General features: G+C 39.4%; 1 protein-coding gene across 1 annotated transcript; it reads left to right on the top strand.

Annotated features, from left to right (window-relative positions):
• The first annotated feature begins 585 nt into the window (after positions 1 to 585).
• ZFAND4 (zinc finger AN1-type containing 4) lies at positions 586 to 21,285 on the top strand. Its single transcript, XM_036385643.2, has 10 exons — positions 586 to 698; positions 1,382 to 1,684; positions 8,933 to 9,008; positions 9,110 to 9,177; positions 9,714 to 9,900; positions 13,217 to 13,400; positions 14,190 to 15,371; positions 15,990 to 16,044; positions 18,311 to 18,425; positions 20,393 to 21,285. Exons 2-10 carry the CDS (start codon positions 1,501 to 1,503, stop codon positions 20,526 to 20,528), a joined length of 2,187 nt encoding a protein of 728 aa, XP_036241536.1. The 5' UTR covers positions 586 to 698; positions 1,382 to 1,500; the 3' UTR covers positions 20,529 to 21,285.
• Positions 21,286 to 22,531: the final 1,246 nt, after the last annotated feature.

The raw sequence follows: 22,531 nt of genomic DNA, 5'->3' as shown, positions 1-22,531 counted from the left end.
CGGCAATGCCTGGGAGCCGCTCGGCCGGAGCGCAAGGGCTCGCTGCTGCCTCTGCGGGTCGGCCCTGAGCCAAGGCCGCCGGAGCCACCTTAGCCTTGACCTGCCCGGGCCGCCTCCTCGGCCCCGCCGCATTCCGTGTCCCAGGGGCCAGCGCGGCCGCCGCCGCTACCACGTGTCCACCGGTAGCGCTGGGGGCGTTGCACAGACTCACGGAGCGGTTTGGGGCGGAAGGGACCTGAAGGCCCATCCCGTTCCCCCCGGCCCTGAGCAAGGACACCTCCCACCGGAGCGGGCTGCCCGATCCCCCGTCCAGCCTAGCCTTCAACACTGCCGGTGATGGGGAAGTGGATCCGGGTCCTTCCCTGCGCACGCGCTGCCGCCCCGCGTCTTAACGACCACAACAAGCGGCCCGGCGGGTGCCCGCCCCTGAGGCGCCGCGAGCCCCGCCCCCTGGGCGCGCTGATTGGCCGAGGTTCGTGAGAGCGGCCTGTCCCATTGGTCCGCGGGAGGAGCTGTCACAGGGCGGGGCAGCGCGGGGGCTGCCGGGCGGCTCCTCCCAGTCGTGCCCCCGGCGGCTCCGGCTGCGCTCCCGGTCCGAGCGTCCCGCCGGGCCCGGCCGGCTCCGGCAGCTGCGGCGGGCGGGGCGGCGCGGGGGGAGAGGAACCGTGTCTCCCCCCGAGCGGGCCCGGCGGTGGCAGGTGAGGTGAGACCCACCTTCGCTCGGCGGGTTCCGGGCCCTCTGGAGCGCCGCCGCTGCGGGGACCCTGCGGCGGCAGCGGCGGGGCTGCGGGTCGTGCTCGAAACGCCCCGGGCCCGGCCTCGCCGGCAGGGGCGCGCGTCCCGGGAGGAAGCGGGGCCGGGGCAGCGGTGGCGGGGACCGCGGCCAGCCTGGGGTGCGAGGCCGCCCCGAGGCGCGGCGGGGACTCGGCAGCTGCTCGCCGTCCTTTGTTCGCGGGCGCTCCGCTCGGCTGCCGGGGCCCGGCCCCTGCTCCGCTGCGGCGATGGACGCCGCTGGCACGGCCGAGCTGCCGCCGCCAACTGCCTTTCCTAAGGCCGGAGCAGTCCCTGTTCTTATGCCTTTCTGGAGTTCTGCTCTAGCTCTGACACTGCGGAGGGCTCAGCTCTTGTCAGGAGGCATTGGGCGTCTGGTTGTCACGTCGCTTGTGGAAACAAAAATAACAAAGGTAGTAGGTTGCGTCTGGAATGCTGGCTGGAACTAGAGCCCTAAAACTAGAACGTTGGTAATATAATTTGAGGTTATCTTGCCTTGCCCAGGTAATAACTTCATGTTTCTTAACGTCCATTTTAGACAAAATGAATTTAAATTCTCTTTAGCAGTTACGTTTAGATGTTGTCAGAACTATATTTGTTTGCTTTATAGGTGAAAAATCCTAAAGATGAACAGCAATGCACTACACGTGTCTTCAAAGCTGCCTTGGCTAGAAGTGGAATGTAGTTTCCTGACAGATCTTCTTACAAGGAAGTTGTAAATCCGTTCTAATGGCCAACAAGAAAGAGCCTCCTTTTTTTAATAAAGATAATATGGGACCATTTCACTACAAACTTCCTTTCTATGAAACTATGGAGCTCTTCATTGAAACGCTTACAGGAACCTGCTTTGAACTGCGAGTTTCCCCCTTTGAAACAGTTATTTCTGTGAAAGCTAAAATTCAAAGACTGGAAGGTACTATTCTCTCTTATTTCAGTGTAAACTTTATCACTTTAGAAGAAGTCCTGTTTTAAAAAGCATAACTGCTAAAATCAAATCAGAAAACTTAAATGTCATGTTTAGCAATATGTATAAAAACTAGGTGCTTAGGTTTAATTGAAGTTGAGTTGTTTTTCTGTTCTTTCTGTTTTCTATAAGTTCATGGCTTAGGCTTCACTGCAGTTAGTATGTTTGCTCTTCTGGTGGGTTGGTTGGGGGTTTTTATATGTACAATTATTAAGGTTAATTGTAAAAAGTCTGTGGATTCTCTGACCCAGGTTGTTTGTTAACTAGCAAGGTTATAAATTTGAGCCATGCAATATATGTATATTGTAACTGAGCATACTTCAGATTTGCTGCTATGTTTGTTGCTGATCAGGTTAGTCAGTTTATGGTTTTTTTATGATACTGCAGTCACAAGAGCAACTGCAGTGCAGGCAAATCCCAAAGGCAGCTTTAAGTTACTTATTTGAATTTTGTTTAGGTGAGTGATCTTTTGCTGGTAGATATCTGGCTGAGCAATGCTTTGTCTTAAAGTGATAAACTTGACACATTTTTCAAAGTGAAAATCTCCTTTAAATTATGAGGCCAGTCCTGATGCTTATGCAAGAAGAATAAGTGTAGGTTAGTCCCTCTTACCTCTTTTCCTCTATGGTGAGGATGACCTTGCATGAGAGAATGTGATTTGAAATATTTATGTATTCATAGTCTTAAGTATTGTATCCTCTTCTTTTTCACTTTGGAGGGGTTAAAGAACTGCACAGCTGTAGAAGCTGAGAGTATCAGAGTTGCAAATTTTAAGAAAGGGATCCTCTCCTTCCTTAGTATAGCTGTATGTGTTTTTCATCCTTCTGTCTGTGTGGAACCCATCCTCTGGGAGATGTAATATAATACTGTTGACAAGAATCTAAGATACTCTTCTCCTCCTATGGAAATCTGCTCTGGTGCATGGAAAAAAACCCAGAAGCTGGCACAAGTGTTAAAACACACAAGCATTGCAGCAGCAGAGGGGACTGTTTACTGGTAGGATGCACACAGCAGAAGCTGCGCTGTGCAGATGTCCGGATCTTACATCCGTGTAGGTAGAGCAGTGCAGCTCTGGGGGTGGCCTTTTGTTTGCTGTGGACAAAGCTGTAATTAATCACAAGTCAGAGAATGTGTCAGGATGCTCCTGGAGGCTCGAGGTGAAACAAGAAAAGGAAAGGGGTTTTCCTAGCTATAATTGAATGTAGGTGTGGGAGACATGGGTAGAACGCTGACTATCAGTGAATTAAAAGGTAGCATAGACAGTAGAGAACAGAAGAAGGCAGGCTATCTGGGCAGTATCAGTGGTGCTTTAAGAGATCGCTGGGATATGTGAGGAAGAGAGATTTGAATTCCTTGTAGTCCAAAATGTGAGGCTGTGAATAGCCATACTCAGTTATACCTACAGCTTACAAAAGTATCCTCATTTCTTAATAGAAGAACAGCTCAGTAATGAAGTTATAATCATGCTTATCTGGAATTTTGTTTGCATGTTGTAGTTCATAGGATGGTAAAGTAATTATGGCTTGGCTGCCTGCTGTGTAGAATTAATAATAAGTAAATTTCATTAAACATGGAAGATGAGTTCACTGGTGCTTATCATTGAATAGTCAGCAGTCAGTTGAAATACTTTGATACTTCATAGTAGAGTTAAAATATTTGTACTGTCCTGATTAACGATTTGTGGAAGGCAGAGTGAAAACAAATCGATCACTTAGGTATGGATGAAACAGATACACAGTGACAAATTCATTTTATGTTGCATTTGGGGTTGCTATTGCATGTAAAATAATAATTAACAATTTTTCAGTGACAAAGTTCCTATTATAGTGTGCAAGTTCGAGCAGTAAATCACCCAGGTGGAACAAAAATTCAGAAGTAATTTTGTTGTAATTTAGCATGGGAAGGAGAAAGCTTACATCTGTTCCTGTTTCTGCTGCTGGTTTTCACTTTTTATTACTGTATTGTCTCAGCTTTCGTGGGATGTGAATCTCTCTTATTTAAGCTGCACTTCTGGTCAGAGAATGCCTCCTACAGTGCTGAAAGACTACATGAAGTCCCTAGTTATGCATATTTTCTACATTCGGATGTTGGGGATGATAGTATTTAAGGAAGAAAAAAAAAAGAGACATTTTGAAAAAATGAGCTGAGACCTGAAAGCTCCAAGAAAAAAATCTAGAATTGCGTCAGAAGTTAACAAATTGTTGAAATATTACCAATGCCTCTAATTGTAAGAGGTTAATAATAAAATTAAAACAAGACAAAATTATCTTTGTCAACAGCTAGAAAATCAGTAGATGTAGACTGTCTTCACTGTAATAAAAAAGCATAATATAGATGGCATGTTAGGAATTTTGTCTGCTTCAGATACTATTTGTCATTCTTGATGCCTGCTAGTGATCTGATATGGAAAGGCTTTGTTTAGACAGCTGTACTAGACATTGGTACCTTACTAAGAAAGAGCTCTGTGTTTTCAGTGGTTTTAGTCAGTAAAGAATATACATAAAACTTACGGGTTCTAACACATGTGAAATTTCAGTGCAAGTCTTCTACTCTTAAATAGAAGTTATAGCATATCTGATGTGTGTGATATGTGATTATAACATATCTGATGTGATGTGTGATTGTGTTATAGCATATCAGATCCAGGTATTTGTCCTCAAATATGTCCTGTGTGAGGACATGTGAAGTAAGCAGAAGATTTGTTATAGTGCTGGCTTTGGAGCCCAGGGGTAAATCACTCCTAGTCTCAGGTTCACTGACTGAGCCCTTTAAAAAGGTTCACCTAGGAAGAAATAGCTCCCTTTGTCTCTGCTGGTGGCATAAAAGCTGGAATACACGCACAGTGCTGCTAGCAGTGCTACCTACTCCATTGGTTTTACTTGTTAATCAGTGTTGGTGGACATGGAGAGGATGGTATCTCTGACTTTCAAGGTGGCATGAAAGACTGAGCTTTAACATGGGTAGTTCTTGAAAAAATCAACGTTTCATTAAAAGAGGAAGTAATGGGGTTTTTAAACTGAGTTCTCTTTGCTTTCTCCATTGCACAAGTCCTTGTAGCTGCTGGACTGGGCAGAGTTTAGTATTCATTCAGAAACACCAATTATTACAGTGTTTTATAGACAGAGCATTCAGGTAGCATATTTGTAGTAGTGGTTAATTAATCTGTTAAAGAACCATAGATAATACCTGTAAGCATGTTTGTTGGGAAAGATAGGATTGAGTCTCAAGGGAGGAGGTGGACTTTAGATTTGGTAACGGTAGTGGTGGTATTATTGTTGTTAGCTTGCAGGAATTAATTTGAATTTTTTAGTATGGAGTGTTAAGGCATTCATTTATGTAGTTAGCTTTAAAATTAAAAACAACTTGGTCATGGTTTGTTAGGTGAGTACTTGCAACTGAATTTTATTAATTTTATGATCTATGTACATTGAAACATTGACCTTGTTAGATGAAAATTTAGATGTTCTCTTTTTCTTGTATTATTGTAAAGGGGAAAAAGAGAACTAGCTTTCAGAGTACACCTTGATTTCAGTGTTCAGTAGGTGTTCCCTTGTGTTCAACAGGGAACCACAGATGCAGCAGTAATTTTATTGTGTACGTGTGTACTCAGTTCATCATATGAGTTGTTATTTTTCTTTGGTCTTTTTGCTGTCATTATTTTGCTGCCTGTGTACAGCAGCTTCATGTTAAATAAAAGGAACTAGAAGAATGTCAAGCAGGCTTCATAGGGATGTTGTAATTTCTTTCAATATTCTGTGAATTCAGAGTATGTCATAATGACATTTGTCACTATTTGCATTAGAGAAAATAGCTGTGCTTCTGCCAGGACTGGAGTAAGTGGATTGCACAAGTGTCATGAATTTTTAACAGAACCAATTCTGCTTTTTTCTGTTTGCTACTTTTCCCCTACATCTTCTCTTTGCTTTATGATTTGCCTGTTTACTGTGCTGATAGAGAAGTTCATGAAGCATTTTTAAGCTTGTGCCTTGTCTGAGCTGGGGAAACATTTCTGTGAGTGCAAGAGTGCTCATAGCGGATGGCTGCCCAGAGCAGCACCTGGAAGCTGTAAAGTAAGGTCACCTTTGTCAGGAAATTTTGTTGGCCTGTATTCAGTACTGGTGATTTGCTGTCTTTAGTCTGTTCTTAGTCAGTCCCTTCGACAAAGAGCAGGTCAGTACTGACTCTGTTTATGCTGCCATAGTTACTGTCATTCAAGTTAATGCTGAGGGGTTTAACAATTAGGAAAATGGTCTTGCCACTGCAAGTTGTGGGCTTTTGCATCTCTTACTAATGTAGCCAGTTTCTGGAGGAAGTAAGAGTGTCAGCCCAGCCTCTTTATAAACAGAGGCTTCATCAATTTCAACATTGAATGAAAGATAAGTGCAGTTTGAATTTTGACGGTGAAATATACGTGGCTTTTTTAAACATAGGAACTTTATACCCACAGCATAAAATCAAGGTTTTTTTCTGAAATCTACAGGGATTTTTTTTTTCCTGTGTCAAACTTGACAATATCAGTTTCTGTGGTGAACCTACTTAGCCAAAAAGAAGAGTAAGGGAGGGAAGCTTAAGGCTGTATGGGATATGCTGATTCAGAGACAGGATAAGGTAGCTGCTTCTCTCCTCTCCTTCCCCTGTTTTAGTAGGTCTCATTGTCAGTGCACCTGCAGCCATTTCAGTAGGTAGTCTGCAGACTCTTCTGTCTCCTGTAGCATCAGCTGGCCAACTCATTTCCATTTGAGCATTGAGATGTAGCTTATTGCCTTGCTTACTTCTCAGTACTGATTTGGGGCAGGCCAGTGATACCATCATGTGCTGCTTAGGGAGAGGGTATAGTGGATGGGTATCTCACAGTTGTCATTATTGTTGGCAGATGTACATGATGATCTCATGTGCAAATGTCTCCTCAAGAAATCCTTACTATGATCCAGAAAAGGGTGATGAATATCTTGCTGCCTCTGAAGCTATAAAGCACATACTATTTCTTCAGTGTATAAATACAGAATTCTAAGAAAGCAGTATAAAAGGGAATAAGTAATAAAGATGTGTCTTTTTCTAATTACAGCAGAGTATCCTCTTTTCATCTGTTCATTTCATCAAAAATACATTGTCATTGTTGAATGAGCAAAACCATGTTTCACTCTAGGACTGCCAGCTGCAAGCCAGCCTTTTTAACAAATGCTCTCTCAGTTTATCAAAGTAATTGGAAATTGCTCCTTGGAGACTGCTGAAACCATAACAAATGCAGACAGTAATCAGATTGTAATCAGAAGAGTGCAAAACAACACAAAAAACTTTAATGGAGACTCACTGGCTATTGCCAGCTTGTTCTTTTGCTTACACTGCTGACTTGAAACATAACCAATAACCAGCTACTAAATAGCCAGCAGTGTAGTAGCAGTTATGTTTGTCTACTGTATGAACATATTCTTCTTACAAATGTTCTGTGGACTTCAGAGGGTATAAGATTCCTGTTAAATGCAGTCAGGGGGAGTAAAGTTGTCTTGGTTGGTCAATACAGGGAAGATATGGATATGAGCTGTGGTGAGAAGAGGAAATTGTCATCTTCTGTAAAGCCTAAAGAAAAACAATGACAGTTCCTCCAAAGTGCACTCCCCCTTCTGCACAGGGGTGACTCCGACTTGCCTGTTAATTGGACTTTGATCCCCTCTTCTTCCTTGCCATTGATGGGTATTGGGAGCTTTGTGCCCTTCCTCTGCCTAGCAAGGGAATACTTTTCTGATCCCTGCCACAGCTTGCTGAGCATTCTCACAAGCCTTCAAAAGCTTAAATGTTTTTGGGAACTATCTGAAAGACTCTGAGCTTTGTGTTCCCCTCCTGCCAGGTGTATTTAGGGAAGTCTTACTGTGTAGCACTGCCACTTGCATTTCCTTTCAGTATCTGAACATGTAATGAATAACAATATTGGATAAGATTGTTTTAATGTAGCCTTTCGGAAAATACATTTATAGATTTTGTCTCTTAGTATGAGAAATAGTGTTTAGGTCCTCTTGAAAAAGTAGTTCTTGATGTTTACAGATATAGATTTTAATTAGCATTTGTCATGAATGCACAGTGAGATCTTAATTACCTGAGTTTCACTAGACAAATTGAACAACTTCCTTGTGATGCTGGAGGGAAGATTTTTGGTTGGTTTTTTTTGGTTGGTTTTTTTTTTGGTTGTTTTTTTTTGGTTTGTTTGTTTGTTTGTTTTTATTTTTTCGAGGTTTTTGGGTTTTTTGGTGGTCTGAGATGTCCCATCCTTTTGTAACTGTGTTCATTTTTATTCTATCCAAAATTCGGAATGTGATAGCATTCCAGTAAAAATGTGTGAAGACCTCAAGTTATACCAGCTTTTGCTTATTATCTTCAATGTGTATTACATCTGTATCTAACTGAATTGACTATGCAGGCAAAAATTGTGTAGAATTTGGATTCTATTTGTATAGAACACAGATTTTTAATAAGAACAAATATTCAGTATGCTTACTTTCTTTTAACAAAAATAGCCAAATCATCCCAGAACTTGAGTTGAAAGTGAATATTACTGGATATTAGTAATAGCATTTTGATGGCTTGAAAAAGCACCCAATACAAAAGAAAAGTGTTTGTAGGATGAAGTTTAATTAACTGCTGTGGTACTAAACTGTACATGCCAACTTTGAAGTCCCAAACCAAGCAGGGATAAGAACAGATTTGCACTTCTCACCTAATAGAGCTGGCACCAGTCACTTTAATGTGATTATGTCTGTACTGTGAGTAATACAGAATACCAGTCTATGATTAAATTATTCAGCAGCTTTATAGGTAGAGTTTTATCCTGTTTTTCCCGTCAGTAGACATAAAGTTCTGAAGTTCAGATAACAGGAAAAAACCTCCCTTATCTGATGACTGGAAAAAGCAGGTATTCAGTAAGTCTGAAGCAGTTGAACACTCCTACATGCTGTGCTGAGCCAAAAGGTTGAACTTTGTCTCTGAGGTGAGCTAGAGCCTTCTGAAAATCTTTGGTTTTAATAACTATATGGAGGTTGGATGTCATGGCTGAAGACTGCTCAAATGCCTGTCCTTGTCCTGCTTCTTCTCTTCTTTCTCCTGTGATCCAGTTTCAGTCAATCAGCCCCACACTCTTCAAAAATCAAATCTCCCCAGAAGTCTTCTTGCCAAGCCTTAAGTAATTTGTTTGTTTCTTTTGTTTAGGTATTCCTGTCTCTCAGCAGCACTTAATTTGGAATAATATGGAACTGAAGGATGACTATTGTTTGGATGATTATAAGTAAGTCTAGAATAAAATTATGTTTCTAATTAATGTTTCTAAATAATTGTTAGCATGAACAACAGAAAATGCTATAAAAATTTATTTTTTGTTAATTATAGCATTTCAGAAGGCTGCACTCTGAAGTTGGTTCTGGCTATGCGAGGTGGACCTGTTAACACCAGAAGAGGTAGGTGTTAAGAAAGTTAAAGATTGTGGTTTTCATGCAATGTCTTATAACTGTAAAGAGCTTAGGTAAGCATTCTCTTAGGTAAGCATTTTGGACAATGAGACTTCAGTTCCAAATTAATTGGAAAAATACTTAACAAAACTGGGGGGATTTTTTTTCCCATCTTCTCTTAGCATATGAAGTGCACTTTGTTTACTCTTAAATTAAGTATATTTGTACGTACAGAATCGTCAAGTCATAAAATCAGCAATTCTTCACTTCAAGAAAAAATTATCCTAGAATGTCATTATATTTTTAAAATATGGTCATAAGAATCAGGCTTTGCTGCAGTCAGACGATAAACTTGGTTATTATATGGATCATCTGTATAGGAGTGAAAATGAAGAAATTCCCTTGATAGTTTTCTTGGGAAAAATTGGGAAAAAACATATCTTCTAGGTTGGGAATTCCTACTATAAACTGAGCTGAGCTCTCAGAGGTGATCAACAGAACAGTGATAATACTTTCGATTTACTTGGTTTTTTTTATCTTTTTAGTTCCTGTGAAAGATCCTATCAGGGAAATGGCTGAATACATGGATCCTGCTAGAGACAAGGTCTGGGAGAAAGGGCCGTCCAACAAACAAGTTACCTTCCTCGTGTATCGCGAAGGAGATCGCTTGAATTTCTTCCGTGTGGTTGACCGGGGCGATGGCACTTTAACACCACTGTCTGAATCTTTGAGGTAAAGTTCATTTTAATCTTCGTATTATTCTTCAAGAGTGGGTTGCTGTGTAATTTTCAGCTGTATTTGCTGGTTTTATCAGAAGAGTATCTGGCATATTGAAAGAATTACTCCCTAAGGGCTATTAAATTGTTGTAACTGTCTGAGAGCACAGTAGTGCTTTGTGGTCAGTGGTTGTGCTGATGGTTCTCTTATCACTGTGTGCATTAATATAGTGAGATAAAACTGATTTCATACTTAGGCAATTCTCAACATTCCAGCCCTTTCTGAAAAGGAACATGTTGCAGGAGAGTCAAATCAATATTTTATTAGATATTAAAAACTTCCATTAAGCACTTTCTCTAACATCTTAATGCATTTGTTTAGTTTTGTAAACACTTCCCTGTTCACATAATTTTTTTTCCCTATGAGTGTGACTTGACTAAATGATTAGTCAGGAAAATAGTAATTACCAATACAGCCAGATTTTGGATGTAATTAGGCCTCAGGTTAGCTACTGTTGAGGTACCAAGCTTGTGTCAGTTGCTGTCAGAATCCAGTGATCTTACCATCAGAAGGACAGGTGTATCACTTTACCTACTTCGTTGTAATTGTAGTAAACAGTTGGGTAGTCTTTTTCCTAAAACTATCAAAATGGATACCTATTAAAAATTATTGCTTTCTATTTGTATACTGCAGCTTTTGGGTAGGTACTTTTATCCACTCAAGAACTTAATATTTGTACAGCTGTGAGGAAAGGAGTCCCTTTTCTGGGAACTACTTGTGTTTTCTCCAAGGCTAAGGCTCAAGCTTCTTTAAGTGACTATTCTTGTTTCTGTATGCAAAAGGAAAGCAAGAGCTTTGTGCTGGGTTTTTATTGTTTGTGTTCTGAGTGATACTACTCTTAAAAATTTTTATAAGACATCCATACTTAAAAACCACCGATGGAAAAAATACCAAAGCTGAATTCCCACATTCAGTCAAATACATTGGGTTTAAGAAATGTGCTGATGCTGGTCAAGTGAACCAGTTGGGTTGGAAGCCACCTGAATTGAAAACATTCAGCTTGAGTTGTTTCTGTTTTTCTGTGCTTTCTATAGGAGTTCACTTATTAGCTTTTCTAGTAAGGCAGATAGTAATTTGGAGGGGAAGGAAATCCTAATTCTTGAGTTTATTACCATGGCTGGGTGAGACTGTGGGAAATGGAAAAAGTAGCAAAGGGGGAGAGAACAGAAGCAAATCAGACCTTTTTGTTTGATCTTTACAAGTAAGAGTAAAGGGTCACTTTGAATACTACTGAAAACTACTGGTTTTCCATACTGACAGGTGTGTTCATATGTGTGGGTATATTGGTGACTAAGCATTTTGAAGCATGTGTTGTTTATCATCCTTTTTCATGTTGCTGATACCTGGAGCAGAATTCAACTGGAATTTAGGAATGAGACATTGGTTTTGGTCTTGGTTTTTATAGTTCTCCAGATAATTTTATTTTATATGTGCTTGAGTTACTGGATAAAACTTGACAAAAGTATAAATGCATTCAGTGATCATTGTCTCTGGGTTGGAAGAACATTGAAGCTGTGGTGGAGGACTGGCAGACACTGGTGCCAAAAGGGTTTCAGCAAGCTAATAATTTATGAAACATGCATTTTACAAGGAAGAGCTCAGGAATATTGACACCTATGGACAAAGTAAATATAAAATTTACTCATTGTAAAATGGGCTGAAAATATCATTAATATCAAAACTCCCCGTCCAACTTCTATAATCTTAAAATCACATTAAACCAAACAAAAATCCTTTTGTCGCCTTTTTTTTTTTGGTGTGTGTTTTTGGCCCCAGTTTGTCAGAAAATGGAACAAAAAGATAACAATTATTTTTGCATTAAGAAAATCAAAAACCAACCAAACATGAGACATACCACTTTGCTTTCTGTCCTTACCTAGCAGGAAGGGACATTCAGCAAATTCTTTTGAATTGATGATGTAAATCTTTGTAAAGATAAATTTTTGAAATTATTTTTTAGTGTTGGGTTTTTACCAGGAGAAATATATATATGTAGTATATATGCTGACTGTTCCCATATGGAATTGCTCAGGTTTTGGTAAGAAATGTCTGGTCTATTTTGCTGACTTTTGGTTTGAATTTGCTGCTTTCTTGCTCTTCACACCATCTCCCAGTGTCTCACTGTCTCTCCATTCCAAAATGCCTTTGGAACTTTGTTACATTTTAGGAACTGGATTTGGAGAGTCAGTGCAAAAAATGCTGGCTCTAAAGGCAGCAGAATATTTCTAAGAATCAGGTAAGATGCAACTCTAATTAGTGATATTTTCTTTTTGGTACTGACTTCCACATGACTTTTAGTTCTTCCTTGATCTCTTTCAGAGAGTAGAAACTTAAGCTAAATCTACTAAGACATACGTATGAATACAGGGGAATTAGGGGAATTGCCTGATTGTCATGATTTCTAGATGCTGACAATGTAATGGAAGAACTAAAACACTCTTTAAAATGTACTACCTACAGTGTTGAAAATGCTGAAAATCAGTTTGTAATGAATTGGACAGTCCTAATGGTTCTTTCATTTCACTGTCAAATGTTGAATGTGTTACTGATCAATCCTTCATTGCTTCATAGGAGAAACAAGTTAGATGCTTATTTTTAAAACCTTGAGGTTTAGCATTCTGTTAGAATGCGGAATGGAAGAAGGAAATGTCATGCTATAAACTTCCAGTGATTACTGACTTAAAATATTTTGTCTTGGGACTAGCAATTCTAATCTATTTACTTTTTTTTTCCAAATGTGAGACTCTTTGGAATCTTTGGAAACCTAAACTGATCTTTTTTTTTTCTTTTTTTTTTCTTTTTTTTTTATTTTGAAAAGGAGAAATAGAATATCACATCCACATGGGTGACCCCTCCATTTCCATTTATGGTGAGAACACCCCTCAGGATGGATAGAAATTTGGACTTTTCCTTCCATGCCAGTGTCTGGTTAATTGGAAAACTGATCAGCTTGTTGTCTGAGTCACACACTTAACAGCTTTGGCCATGTCTTCAGGAGACATTTGTGGAACTGGATATCCCCTCTGTGGGGAAAATATATAGTGAGTGTGAACCAACTGTATATGCTATAACAACTTCCCAGAAGCGTGGCTGTGTACAGATTTCAGCAACATGTCAGCGACTTTGCCTAATAAGGGATGCTTATGTGGATAAATGGATTTGAAATATCTTTGCATACAGTTTTACATAATGTTTTGTCAACAGATCAACTACGGATATGACTTCCTAGTTGTGAGAATACTCTACATTGAAAATGTAATTAAATTACTTCATTAGAGGGTGAATACAAACTTTCTTTTATTTTCAGCGGTGGTTCAGTTTATAATTTATATGCTGATGATGAAGATGAGACAGAGGCATCACCTTCTGGCCAACAGATTATTGAGAATTCAATTACTATGAACAAAATGAAACTGCTCAAGGCAAAGATGGAGAACATGAATCTGAGTAAAAAGGTGAAATTGTGATTTCAATTTTTCTGTCATAAAATGGCGTGGTCTTTCCTTTTGCTGCCTTTTCTTAAAAGTTGATCAGATACTCTGCCATATTGAGAAGTCAAGTTATCATGGGTAGATGATTTCTCAGCTACATTTTGCTGGGGGGTATTGGCATTCCTTGGACCTACCTGCCTTCATTCAAAGAATTGATTACTAGTCCTGGATTTATTTGCAAGGGTACATTTTTGGGGTAGGTGGGTGGGTTTTGTGGGTTTTTTTCTTCTAATACTTTAAGTAGCATTGTTTTGCAGTACTGCTCTGGTAAAAGTCCTTTCTCTTAAAATGAAATTTCATTAGATATACTGTAACTGAAAAGCCTATAAAGTGAAATATGGGAATGATATTATCTTGAAAATAAAGCATTAAACTGGTGCTCACATGTGACTAGGTTACCTAGATGTAAAATGAAGAGATTATACTTCCTTACATTTTTTGTTCTGTTTGAGACCTGAAGCTCCTCTGGATAATTTTCATGGCATTCTGGTTTCCTTTTTCTGTTTCTCTGATATATCACCTATTCAATGAAAATATTTCCTGATTATAATCTTTGATTTTATTACTCAGATGTTGGGGTGAAGTCTTGAATGGCTAGTAACATATGAGGGAGTAGAAAGAATGGCTTACAGTGTCTGAATTCCTCAGAATATATTTTCAGTCAGGTCTTTTGAGTGCAACTGGAATTCAAATACTAATTGTTGTTTTATCTGTGATTTTTTATTTTGCTTGGGCTTTTTTTTTTTTTAATAGCCTAAGAAAACTGTCAAGGTGAAGCCTCGGCCTCCCATGACTCCTCGACCATCGAGTGGCTCGGTGGCTGCTGCCCGTCACCGCTTCCTCAGAGTGCTGCCCCACATTGGACAGTCGTGCCTACCTCCTCCCGGGCATTTGCATCAGTCAGAATCTCCCCAAAACGCACTTTCAGCACTGGCTACTTTGGCCACTGCTGGTAGAACAATGCCAGCCACTGCTAATCACTTCCTTAAGGAAGATGACACTTGGCAGAGCAGCTCTTGGTCTCAGCCAGTCAATAGCATCAGGTTACCACCGAAAATATCTCGTGTTGAACTAGAAAATGCAAAGCTACCTACAAACAGTATTCTGACTCCTGTTTCATCCCTGCCTGCAAATTCAGAAAAAGCACCTGAAAATCCAACCTCAGCGAGTGAGGAGGATGCTGTTTTGTTTCCAAATCTAACGAACGTGGAACTATATGGAAGAGAAGAAGAACATCTACCTGAACCAGATGGTTATGCTTTTTTAACAGAAGGAAGCACTGCTGAACAGTGTAGTGAGATATATGACATAGGAAAGGTGAACCCAGAGCTTGAACTGCCTGATGGAGACAAAGATTCTAAGGTTGTAGAGCAGCATAGGAAACCTGTTGGCAAAGTGCTGAGCACTGCAGCAATGGAGACTGGTCTTCTCAGTACTCGTGAATTAAGTCCTCAGAAGAATCTGCTTTTGTCTCCCCTGCGGTATTCAGCGCAAGTGGCACAACACAGTGCCCTGAAACCACAAGCACAGCCCAGGTGCTTTGAAGCTGGTAACTTGAGATCTGCAGCCTCCCCAAATATGCTTCGATCGTTGGAAGTACGTAGTATAGCAGACTCCTCTTTTCCTAGGACCACTAGATTTTGTAGTGTGAAAGTAGAGTCACTTGGCAAAAGACCTGATGTAATTTCTAAAGCAGAGACTAGGGACATCACAGGTGTGGCTAGCAAGGCATCCAAAGAACCTGCGAGTTCTGTAAGTAACTTAGGATTTCTGGCTTCGCTGGCCCGAAGCACAAACAGGGAAAGTTTACAGAGTTCCTGTGGGACTGACAGCTTTCGGACTTCTGGTATTGCACTACCTACAAGCCTGCAGCATTTTCAGGAAGAAAGCTTTAGGAAAACTGCTCCTCCAAACGAAGCTGCTGAATATATTCTAGTGAGTAAGCACTTGTCCAAAGAAACCAAAGTTTTCCTGTTTTTGTGATACTGATGTTACAAAACTACTGTGTGTGTATTTGTGTCTTGTCAGGAGAGGCAGATGAACTGTGGGAGGTGTATTTAAATCCCTGAGTGTCTTAAACTGTTTTCTGAATGGCTTATGGTATCTAAACAGCCTGTTTGTCTAAACAGGTCCTAGAAGTAATTTTTCATTAAGATTAAAGCAGTTATTCAGTTCACAACTGAAATTATGAGTTACTGTGTAGTGACAGATTTATGAGTTTGCGTGTGTTAGAAGCATCATCTGGCTTCTACTGCTCACTAACTGTCATTTATTCCAAAGTGTGCCCAGTGACTGGCACATATGTGCCAAGCTTCTGCTCTCTAATGTACTTCATTGTTTAGTGTATTTTGAAGTGTGGGGACACTTATTAAATAGCCATTGAGGGTAAGGCTTTATGTTACAGAATTGTAACTATGTGTGCAGAAGTTGTCTTGGACTCTTTGTGGGTAGATTGATAAAACATTGATATCAAATAAGCTGATAGCAGACTACCTACTTTCCCATTTAATTTCCATCTGCTAGTAATCTCCTTGTGGAAATTTTTTTTTTTAGTCTGCGCATGGGCTTGGAATGAATGGAAGTATGGCAGCTGTAGGGAAAAGAGTAGGTAAGTAACATATAATAATTAAAAATGACTTTTTAATCTTTCCTGATACATCACACATATAGAGGACAAAAATAATTTATCTTTTTGAGGCATTTGGCTTCTGGAGTCCTTGCTGTATTATACTTCTATAGTTTGGTTAGTCTCTTAATATTTTAAGCAATTCTTAAACAAGCAGATGGGATCCAGATCTTAGATGGACCATAACTGCAATTCTTCCTTTTTAATACTTAGTGAATCCTGCACATCATCTATAGATCTAAATGGGAGCTTCTGTGCTAAAGTTTCCAAATTATCAGTTCTCTGAATACTTCTGAGTCTATTAAAATCAGAGCCAAATTTATCAGTAGCATTGTCTTTAGTACAGAAAAAGTGGGGGGGAAGCAATAAGGGCATGGATGCTGCAGAACACTGATATAGTGCAGAAATTTTACTGGTTTTTGTGCTTGTCATTCTTTCCACCCTAGCCTTGGTAACTGTGGAGTGCTTAATGTTTGACATCTACTGAAACAGAATGTGTTATGCATAGATATTAACTGCTTATGTGATTAATTCTACTGGGAGAAAAGGAATTGTCTAAATTAATGCTTTTAAAGCTCTTAAGAAATGAGCTAAGAATTTTCAGCACATTTAATTTTTCTTCTATGTATCCTTGACTTGCAGTTAGCAATTTTTCTTTTCTTTCTGTATGACCTTAGGAAGAGGTGGGTATGTATTGCAGATCCAGGTGTAGAAAATGAGCTAGACAATAGATGTGCAAATAGCAGCTACAATAGAAAAAAAAATGTAATGTTGGAGCAAAAGCTGCTAAAACAGTGGGTTGTGCTGTTGTTTCACAGCTGTGGGTGCAGCTTGGACTTGGCAGTCAGTTAGTAAACAGGTCTGTCCTTTGCTAATCCAGAGGTGCTACCTGAGAGCCTTGTCTGCATATGGGGAAGCCTGCTAATGCCTGAGTCACTTTGGATAGGACTGTGAAGAAGACACTCCTCTGGTGAATCTTGTGTTGAACAAAAGTGTATTTTCCAAAAGATGCCAGATATGAGTTAGTGTGGTCATATCCTGCAGGCTCTTGACAGAGATGTGGTAATGATCTGTTATAACTGGCCAGAGGACAGATCACTTTTCACTGTAGTTGCTGTAGGGATGTAAATGTGAAGGCAGGTGTATTGTTTTTTCTGTCCAAGTAGGTCCACAGGGCCAGCTGTCCTCAAGCTCTGTCTCTTTCACAAACTGGGCTAGCCAATGCTTCTGAAATTGTTTGCTTTTAGATGAAGAAATTGTTAGTGTGGACAAATGTTGCCTGAAAATTTCATTGCTAAATAGGAATGGGGTGGGAATGGTTGGTAGTGATGGCTGTCATGTGTAGTGGCTGCCTGGTGCTACTATTGAGTGTAGTCTGCTGCATTCAACTTAGAAATGACTGTTGGGATTTAAAGGTGTGCTGGACAAAAAATACTTGAGAATTCTTGAGAACTTTTTGGGAACATCCTGCCAATATAGCAGTAGAAACACTGAAAGAATTTTTGAGAGGCTGCATTGCTCATTTTACTGATCCAGATGTGGGAAATATGCTTAAGCAAGTTGTGGAGAATGAACTTAATTCCACAGAAAGAAGGGAGGAGAATAAGAAAAGAGAAGCCTTTTCTTTATATGATCTCCAGTTAATAAAACAAGAGCCAAGAATTACATGGCAAAAAGTAAAAATAAAGTAAATTTTTAAGTGTAGAAATTTTACAAACATCTGCAAAGTGCCTAAAATAACCATATGGCTAAGTAGAGGCCTGTAGTCTAATACTATACTTCTCTTGCAATTATGGAGTACCAGCAAGATTTTAAAATGTTGCAGTACTTATTTGGCAAACTAGTATACTGAATATATTGGATGCTAGGTACTGGAGTGCCCAGTTGATTCTTTGTAAAGCCATTGTGCACAGTGCTTTCCAAGTGCCATTCTGTTCATTTTACACCTGGGAAGACCATTAAGTGATGTGTTTCTTGATTTGTTCTGTAACTTCTTGCTTACGTGAACTTTTAAGGGCTATTCAGAATAACAGTTCTGCAAATTGTGATGCCTCTTCCAGGGGTGTTCATAGGCTTGAAGAGTGTTTCCTGTTTTGGCTTTCGGGGTTTATTTTTCTCCTCTCCTTTTAGACTTTGGGGTTCCCACCTGAAGTATCCTAAGAAATGCAAAATAAATCTTCATTTCAAAAGATAACTTGTTTGTGAATAAGTTAAAATGTCTTTGCTGTCTTTCTACTTCTGAAAGCAGGTGAAGCAACCCATCTTCCACCTGTGAATGGCTTAATTCAAGCAAAAAAGAAAATTTCAAAGCACTGCTTTCTTTGTGGCAAGAAAACTGGATTGGCAACCAGCTATGAGTGCAGGTAGGCTGAGTATATAACCAGCTGTTACTTAAAATTGATAGCTGAGTTAACCAAAAAGCTTTCTTTCCTGCATTGTATTCCTTAAGCATAGCAAATCGAAAGGCGACCTTCAAAAAAGTTGCAATTCTCAGTTCAGCAAAACAGCAGGAATTAGAACTCAGGAATGTTGCCCCTCTTCTGCTCTTGAGGTGTATGTTCTTCCAGGAAGGTCAAGAAATAGAAGGTAACAGAATGGAAGATACCAGGAAATGAACAAGATAACAAAAAACAATGACACTTTTTACTGGTGGGAGAAGAACTTGTTACAGATACACATTCTGCAAAGTTTCTCATCAATAATGATACCTTTACCAACTTGAGGAAAAAGCAGGCTTGGTATAGTTTCTCTGAAATAGCCCTCTGATTTCTCCCTGTTGCAGCACATCTTCACAGTTTGTGAATTTATACAAATCTGTATTCAACAAATTTTTGATGTGTGCTCTGCTTTTTGCAAGACTTCAGTTACCTTTGAGCTTTTAGAGCATCTCAAGCACAGAACACCAGAGTGCTGGTCCCCCAAATCCTTACTTCTAGACAACACTGTGAGACCTGGTGCTTGGTTGTAGTCTTGGGAAACTATAAAAAGAACAAAAAATCCCCAGACGAAGAAAACTAACCTCCAAACTGACAAAAAAACTCAACAACAACAAAAACCACAGGAAAAAAAAACAGCTCTCTCTGTTAATCTTAGTTTTCAAAGTATTTTTTCCCCACAAGGTATTTTTTTCTTAGTATTCTTTCCTATGGGCTAGTCAGTGTTGGGAACTGCTGCAGTATGTGGGCTGCATTTGGAGTTGATCATGGTTCATGCCAACAACAGCAAAATGAAAAAGAACTTCTGCCACTGGCGAATCGTATAGAGAATTTCAGGGTGAGGAATTGTCTCCTTACTGACTCTTCAGTCTCTGATTTTGAAACACTTTTGGACACTGCTCACTTTCCTGATAAGCAAGTAGCTGCAAGCTCTTCTAAAAGTAACTAAGCAGCTTGCTTAAGGCTAAAAATGAAGGGGGTAATGGCTCATCTCCAAGAATAGCATTTATTTTGATTTCAAAAGGAGCAACCATAGGACCTTTTACTAGAAAGCAGGGTAAACCAAATAAAGAATACAGTCATATGAGAAAAGTTGTGACTATGGGATCAAGAACCAAAGAAAAGCAAATTTATTTCCAGGCACACAAAGCCTCAGGAACAGCTGCAGAGTTAATTATGAACCTAGATAGATAAATAAATAGGGGATTATAGTATACAACATCCAAAGTACGCTTTTCTCCTGGTAAGACTCTTAGCTGCAGAACTGTCAAGTTTGAAGCAAAAATCCTGATCTTAACTCATCAAAATTGCAACTGATACTGGGTAGATGAACCCTATTAAAGTCCTCCAGGAAGTTATGTTCCGTAGTTTGTCTGATGTCCTAACAGCTGACTAAATCTGTATTTATTAATCTTAAATGGCTAATTTGCGTTTATGCCAGAGAGAATTGAGCTGAAAACATCTGTCTTGATTGTCTGAGTGATGTAGTGGTTTTGAATTGAAATGCGTTATATGGATTTCACCTGAGGGAATTACTGTCCATGGTTTTGTCCTCTGAATTCTACCAACTAATATTGTGTGAGGTCCTTAAAAAAGAAAGAAAGTAAAACAAAGCTCATAATTCTTAATTTATAAGTATATTTGACTCCTTACTAGCTGATTCCTGGAGCACTGATCTTGCTTAGCTTCCCACCTGAAGAGACTGTTGGGTCAGAACTAAAACATTGTGTGAAAAATGTCATTCTGTGTACCCCACCAGTTAATGTTACCAGTCAAGGAGTAACAATTCAAACAGCTCTGTCATCTAAGACTTGATTAAGCAAAATGGCTCCCAGCATGTCAGAGCATTAAAAGCTTCTAAAAGCTTGTAACTTGTAATATTCTTGATTCTTCAGATGTGGAAACAACTTCTGTGCAACACACCGCTATGCAGAGACTCACACTTGCACCTACGATTACAAGAGTGCAGGACGGAGGTATTTACAGGAGACCAACCCCATCATTAGTGCACCAAAGCTTCCCAAAATTTGACATGGTTGTGCTGCATGTGGCCATTCTGCCATTGAAGAATTGTTCTGAATTGAGAGAAGCACTTGCTTAAACTGCATCATTTTGCCATGCTCCCTATTTAAAGATTTGCCAAGTAACAAAAGCACATGAGGATGCATCGAAGAATAATGTGAACACTACTGCAGTTAAAACTTTTCTTCTTGAGTGAATGAAAGGTTAAACATTAGTTTCTGAAAACTTACACTATGATTTAACTGTTACTGCACGTGTTGTGTTTTATATTTGGAAAAGCTATTTCACTAGACAAGTCTTTAAAGATGCACTTTACTAACTTTACTGTATAACCAGAGTTGAGGGGGTGTTGTAATGAGGGTGTCACTTAATGTCTTCTGTACTCTTGTTTTTGTCCATTGTGTGGTATCTTCTAAGTTATTTCACTAGAAAGATCCTCCTCCCTCCCCTTTCTTCAAACAGCCTGTTTTGAGATTTTAAGGGGATAGTGTGTTCCACCCCTCTGTTTCATTCTGATTGATATTCGTACATTGTGTGTCCATTCTGAAAATTACATATCATCTTAATCACATTTTCTTAAAATAATGCTGTTTATATGACAAGTTTGTTTTTAAATAGAAGGTTCCCTGTTTGTTGCCATTAAATATAAGAAACAACTTATTTTAACTTTTTTTGTAATCCTAGATTTTTTTAAGACTTCACAACTTGCTTTGTTAAGATGTTGAATGCTGTTACTGGAAGAAATTCTAATAAATATTAAATTTTATTCTTGTTTATGCTGTCATAAATGCACAAAATAACTTCCCTCTTACAGTGTGTTCCTAAATTAAAAGCTGGGCTCTGTTGGGAGGGTATATTTATTTTCTTCTTCTTTAGTGTGACCAACACTGTGTGCTATAAACAAACCTCCTGAAGTCTTGACAGGTGTACCAGCGAAGGCAAAAGGGATGCACAACAAATGGCCTGTATTAACCTTTCTCCCCTCCAGCTGATACAGTATAACAGCATTTCAGTAAATGCATTTACTTTTCACTTCTAATGATTATGTAGCCTCTGCAGAAACTGCTTTTGGAGGAATATATATATATTGGAGGAATATACCTACTTAAATACTTTCTTCTTTCATTCCCTTAATGCTTGTGAAATATTTTTATAAGCATAAGTTGCATTAAGTCTTCAAGTATAAAGAGATTAATAAAAATCCTATGACAAACCACCAAAACAAAAGAAATACCCCCCCATTGTATCTAGGTAATCACATGTCATGGTCCCTGTCTTGTCAAAGTCCTCAGCTACTTAGTTGGTATTAAAATGATCTGTGCTGCATTCCAGTCAAAGGGTAGCAGCTTTATGAGAATGATAGTCAAAAGGTGGACAAAAAAAGAAGAAAGGTGACCACTGAAGAGGGAGAAGTAACTTGAAGAATCTGATCTTTGGAGGAAATCCATTTTGCGTAGCCCACTTCAAACTTCTTAAACCTGAAGTTTTCAGAGTGATGAGCTTGGGAAAAAATGTTCACAATCATTCTTCTGGGTACTGATAAGATAAAAATATCATTCTGTGTGTGTGACTTCTGTGCTTGTTCTAACTGGAGGAAGTTCCCCTGATACGACCATTGTGTTGTTATTGAGCCATGCTATGTACCATGAACTGCCTGCAGTTTCTTTCATCTCCAGCAAGGGACAGTGTTTGATGCCAAAGGAAGAGAATAAGGAACGTGACAAATGCACAAGTGTTTTCACAACAATGACAGCTCAGCAACATTCTCAAGACAGAGGTATTGCACTTCTTGTAGGTACAGTAGAGATTTGGCAAGAAGTGGAATTATACTTTGGTCTGTGATCACTTAATCTGATTTTGCATAATTGTCAGGAAATTGTTTTGCAGAATATTGGAATAGCCATACTCAAATTTTAGTACAACTACACAACAGATGCATGGTTGGAAGTCTCTGAGTCACATCTCAATTTTGACTCTCCCTTTCTGCATATGTATAATGAAGTGCACAACAA

Source organism: Molothrus ater, chromosome 8 (assembly GCF_012460135.2).
Source record: "Molothrus ater isolate BHLD 08-10-18 breed brown headed cowbird chromosome 8, BPBGC_Mater_1.1, whole genome shotgun sequence".
Lineage (NCBI taxonomy): Eukaryota > Metazoa > Chordata > Aves > Passeriformes > Icteridae > Molothrus > Molothrus ater.
This window is presented reverse-complemented; position numbering and strand designations above follow the sequence as displayed.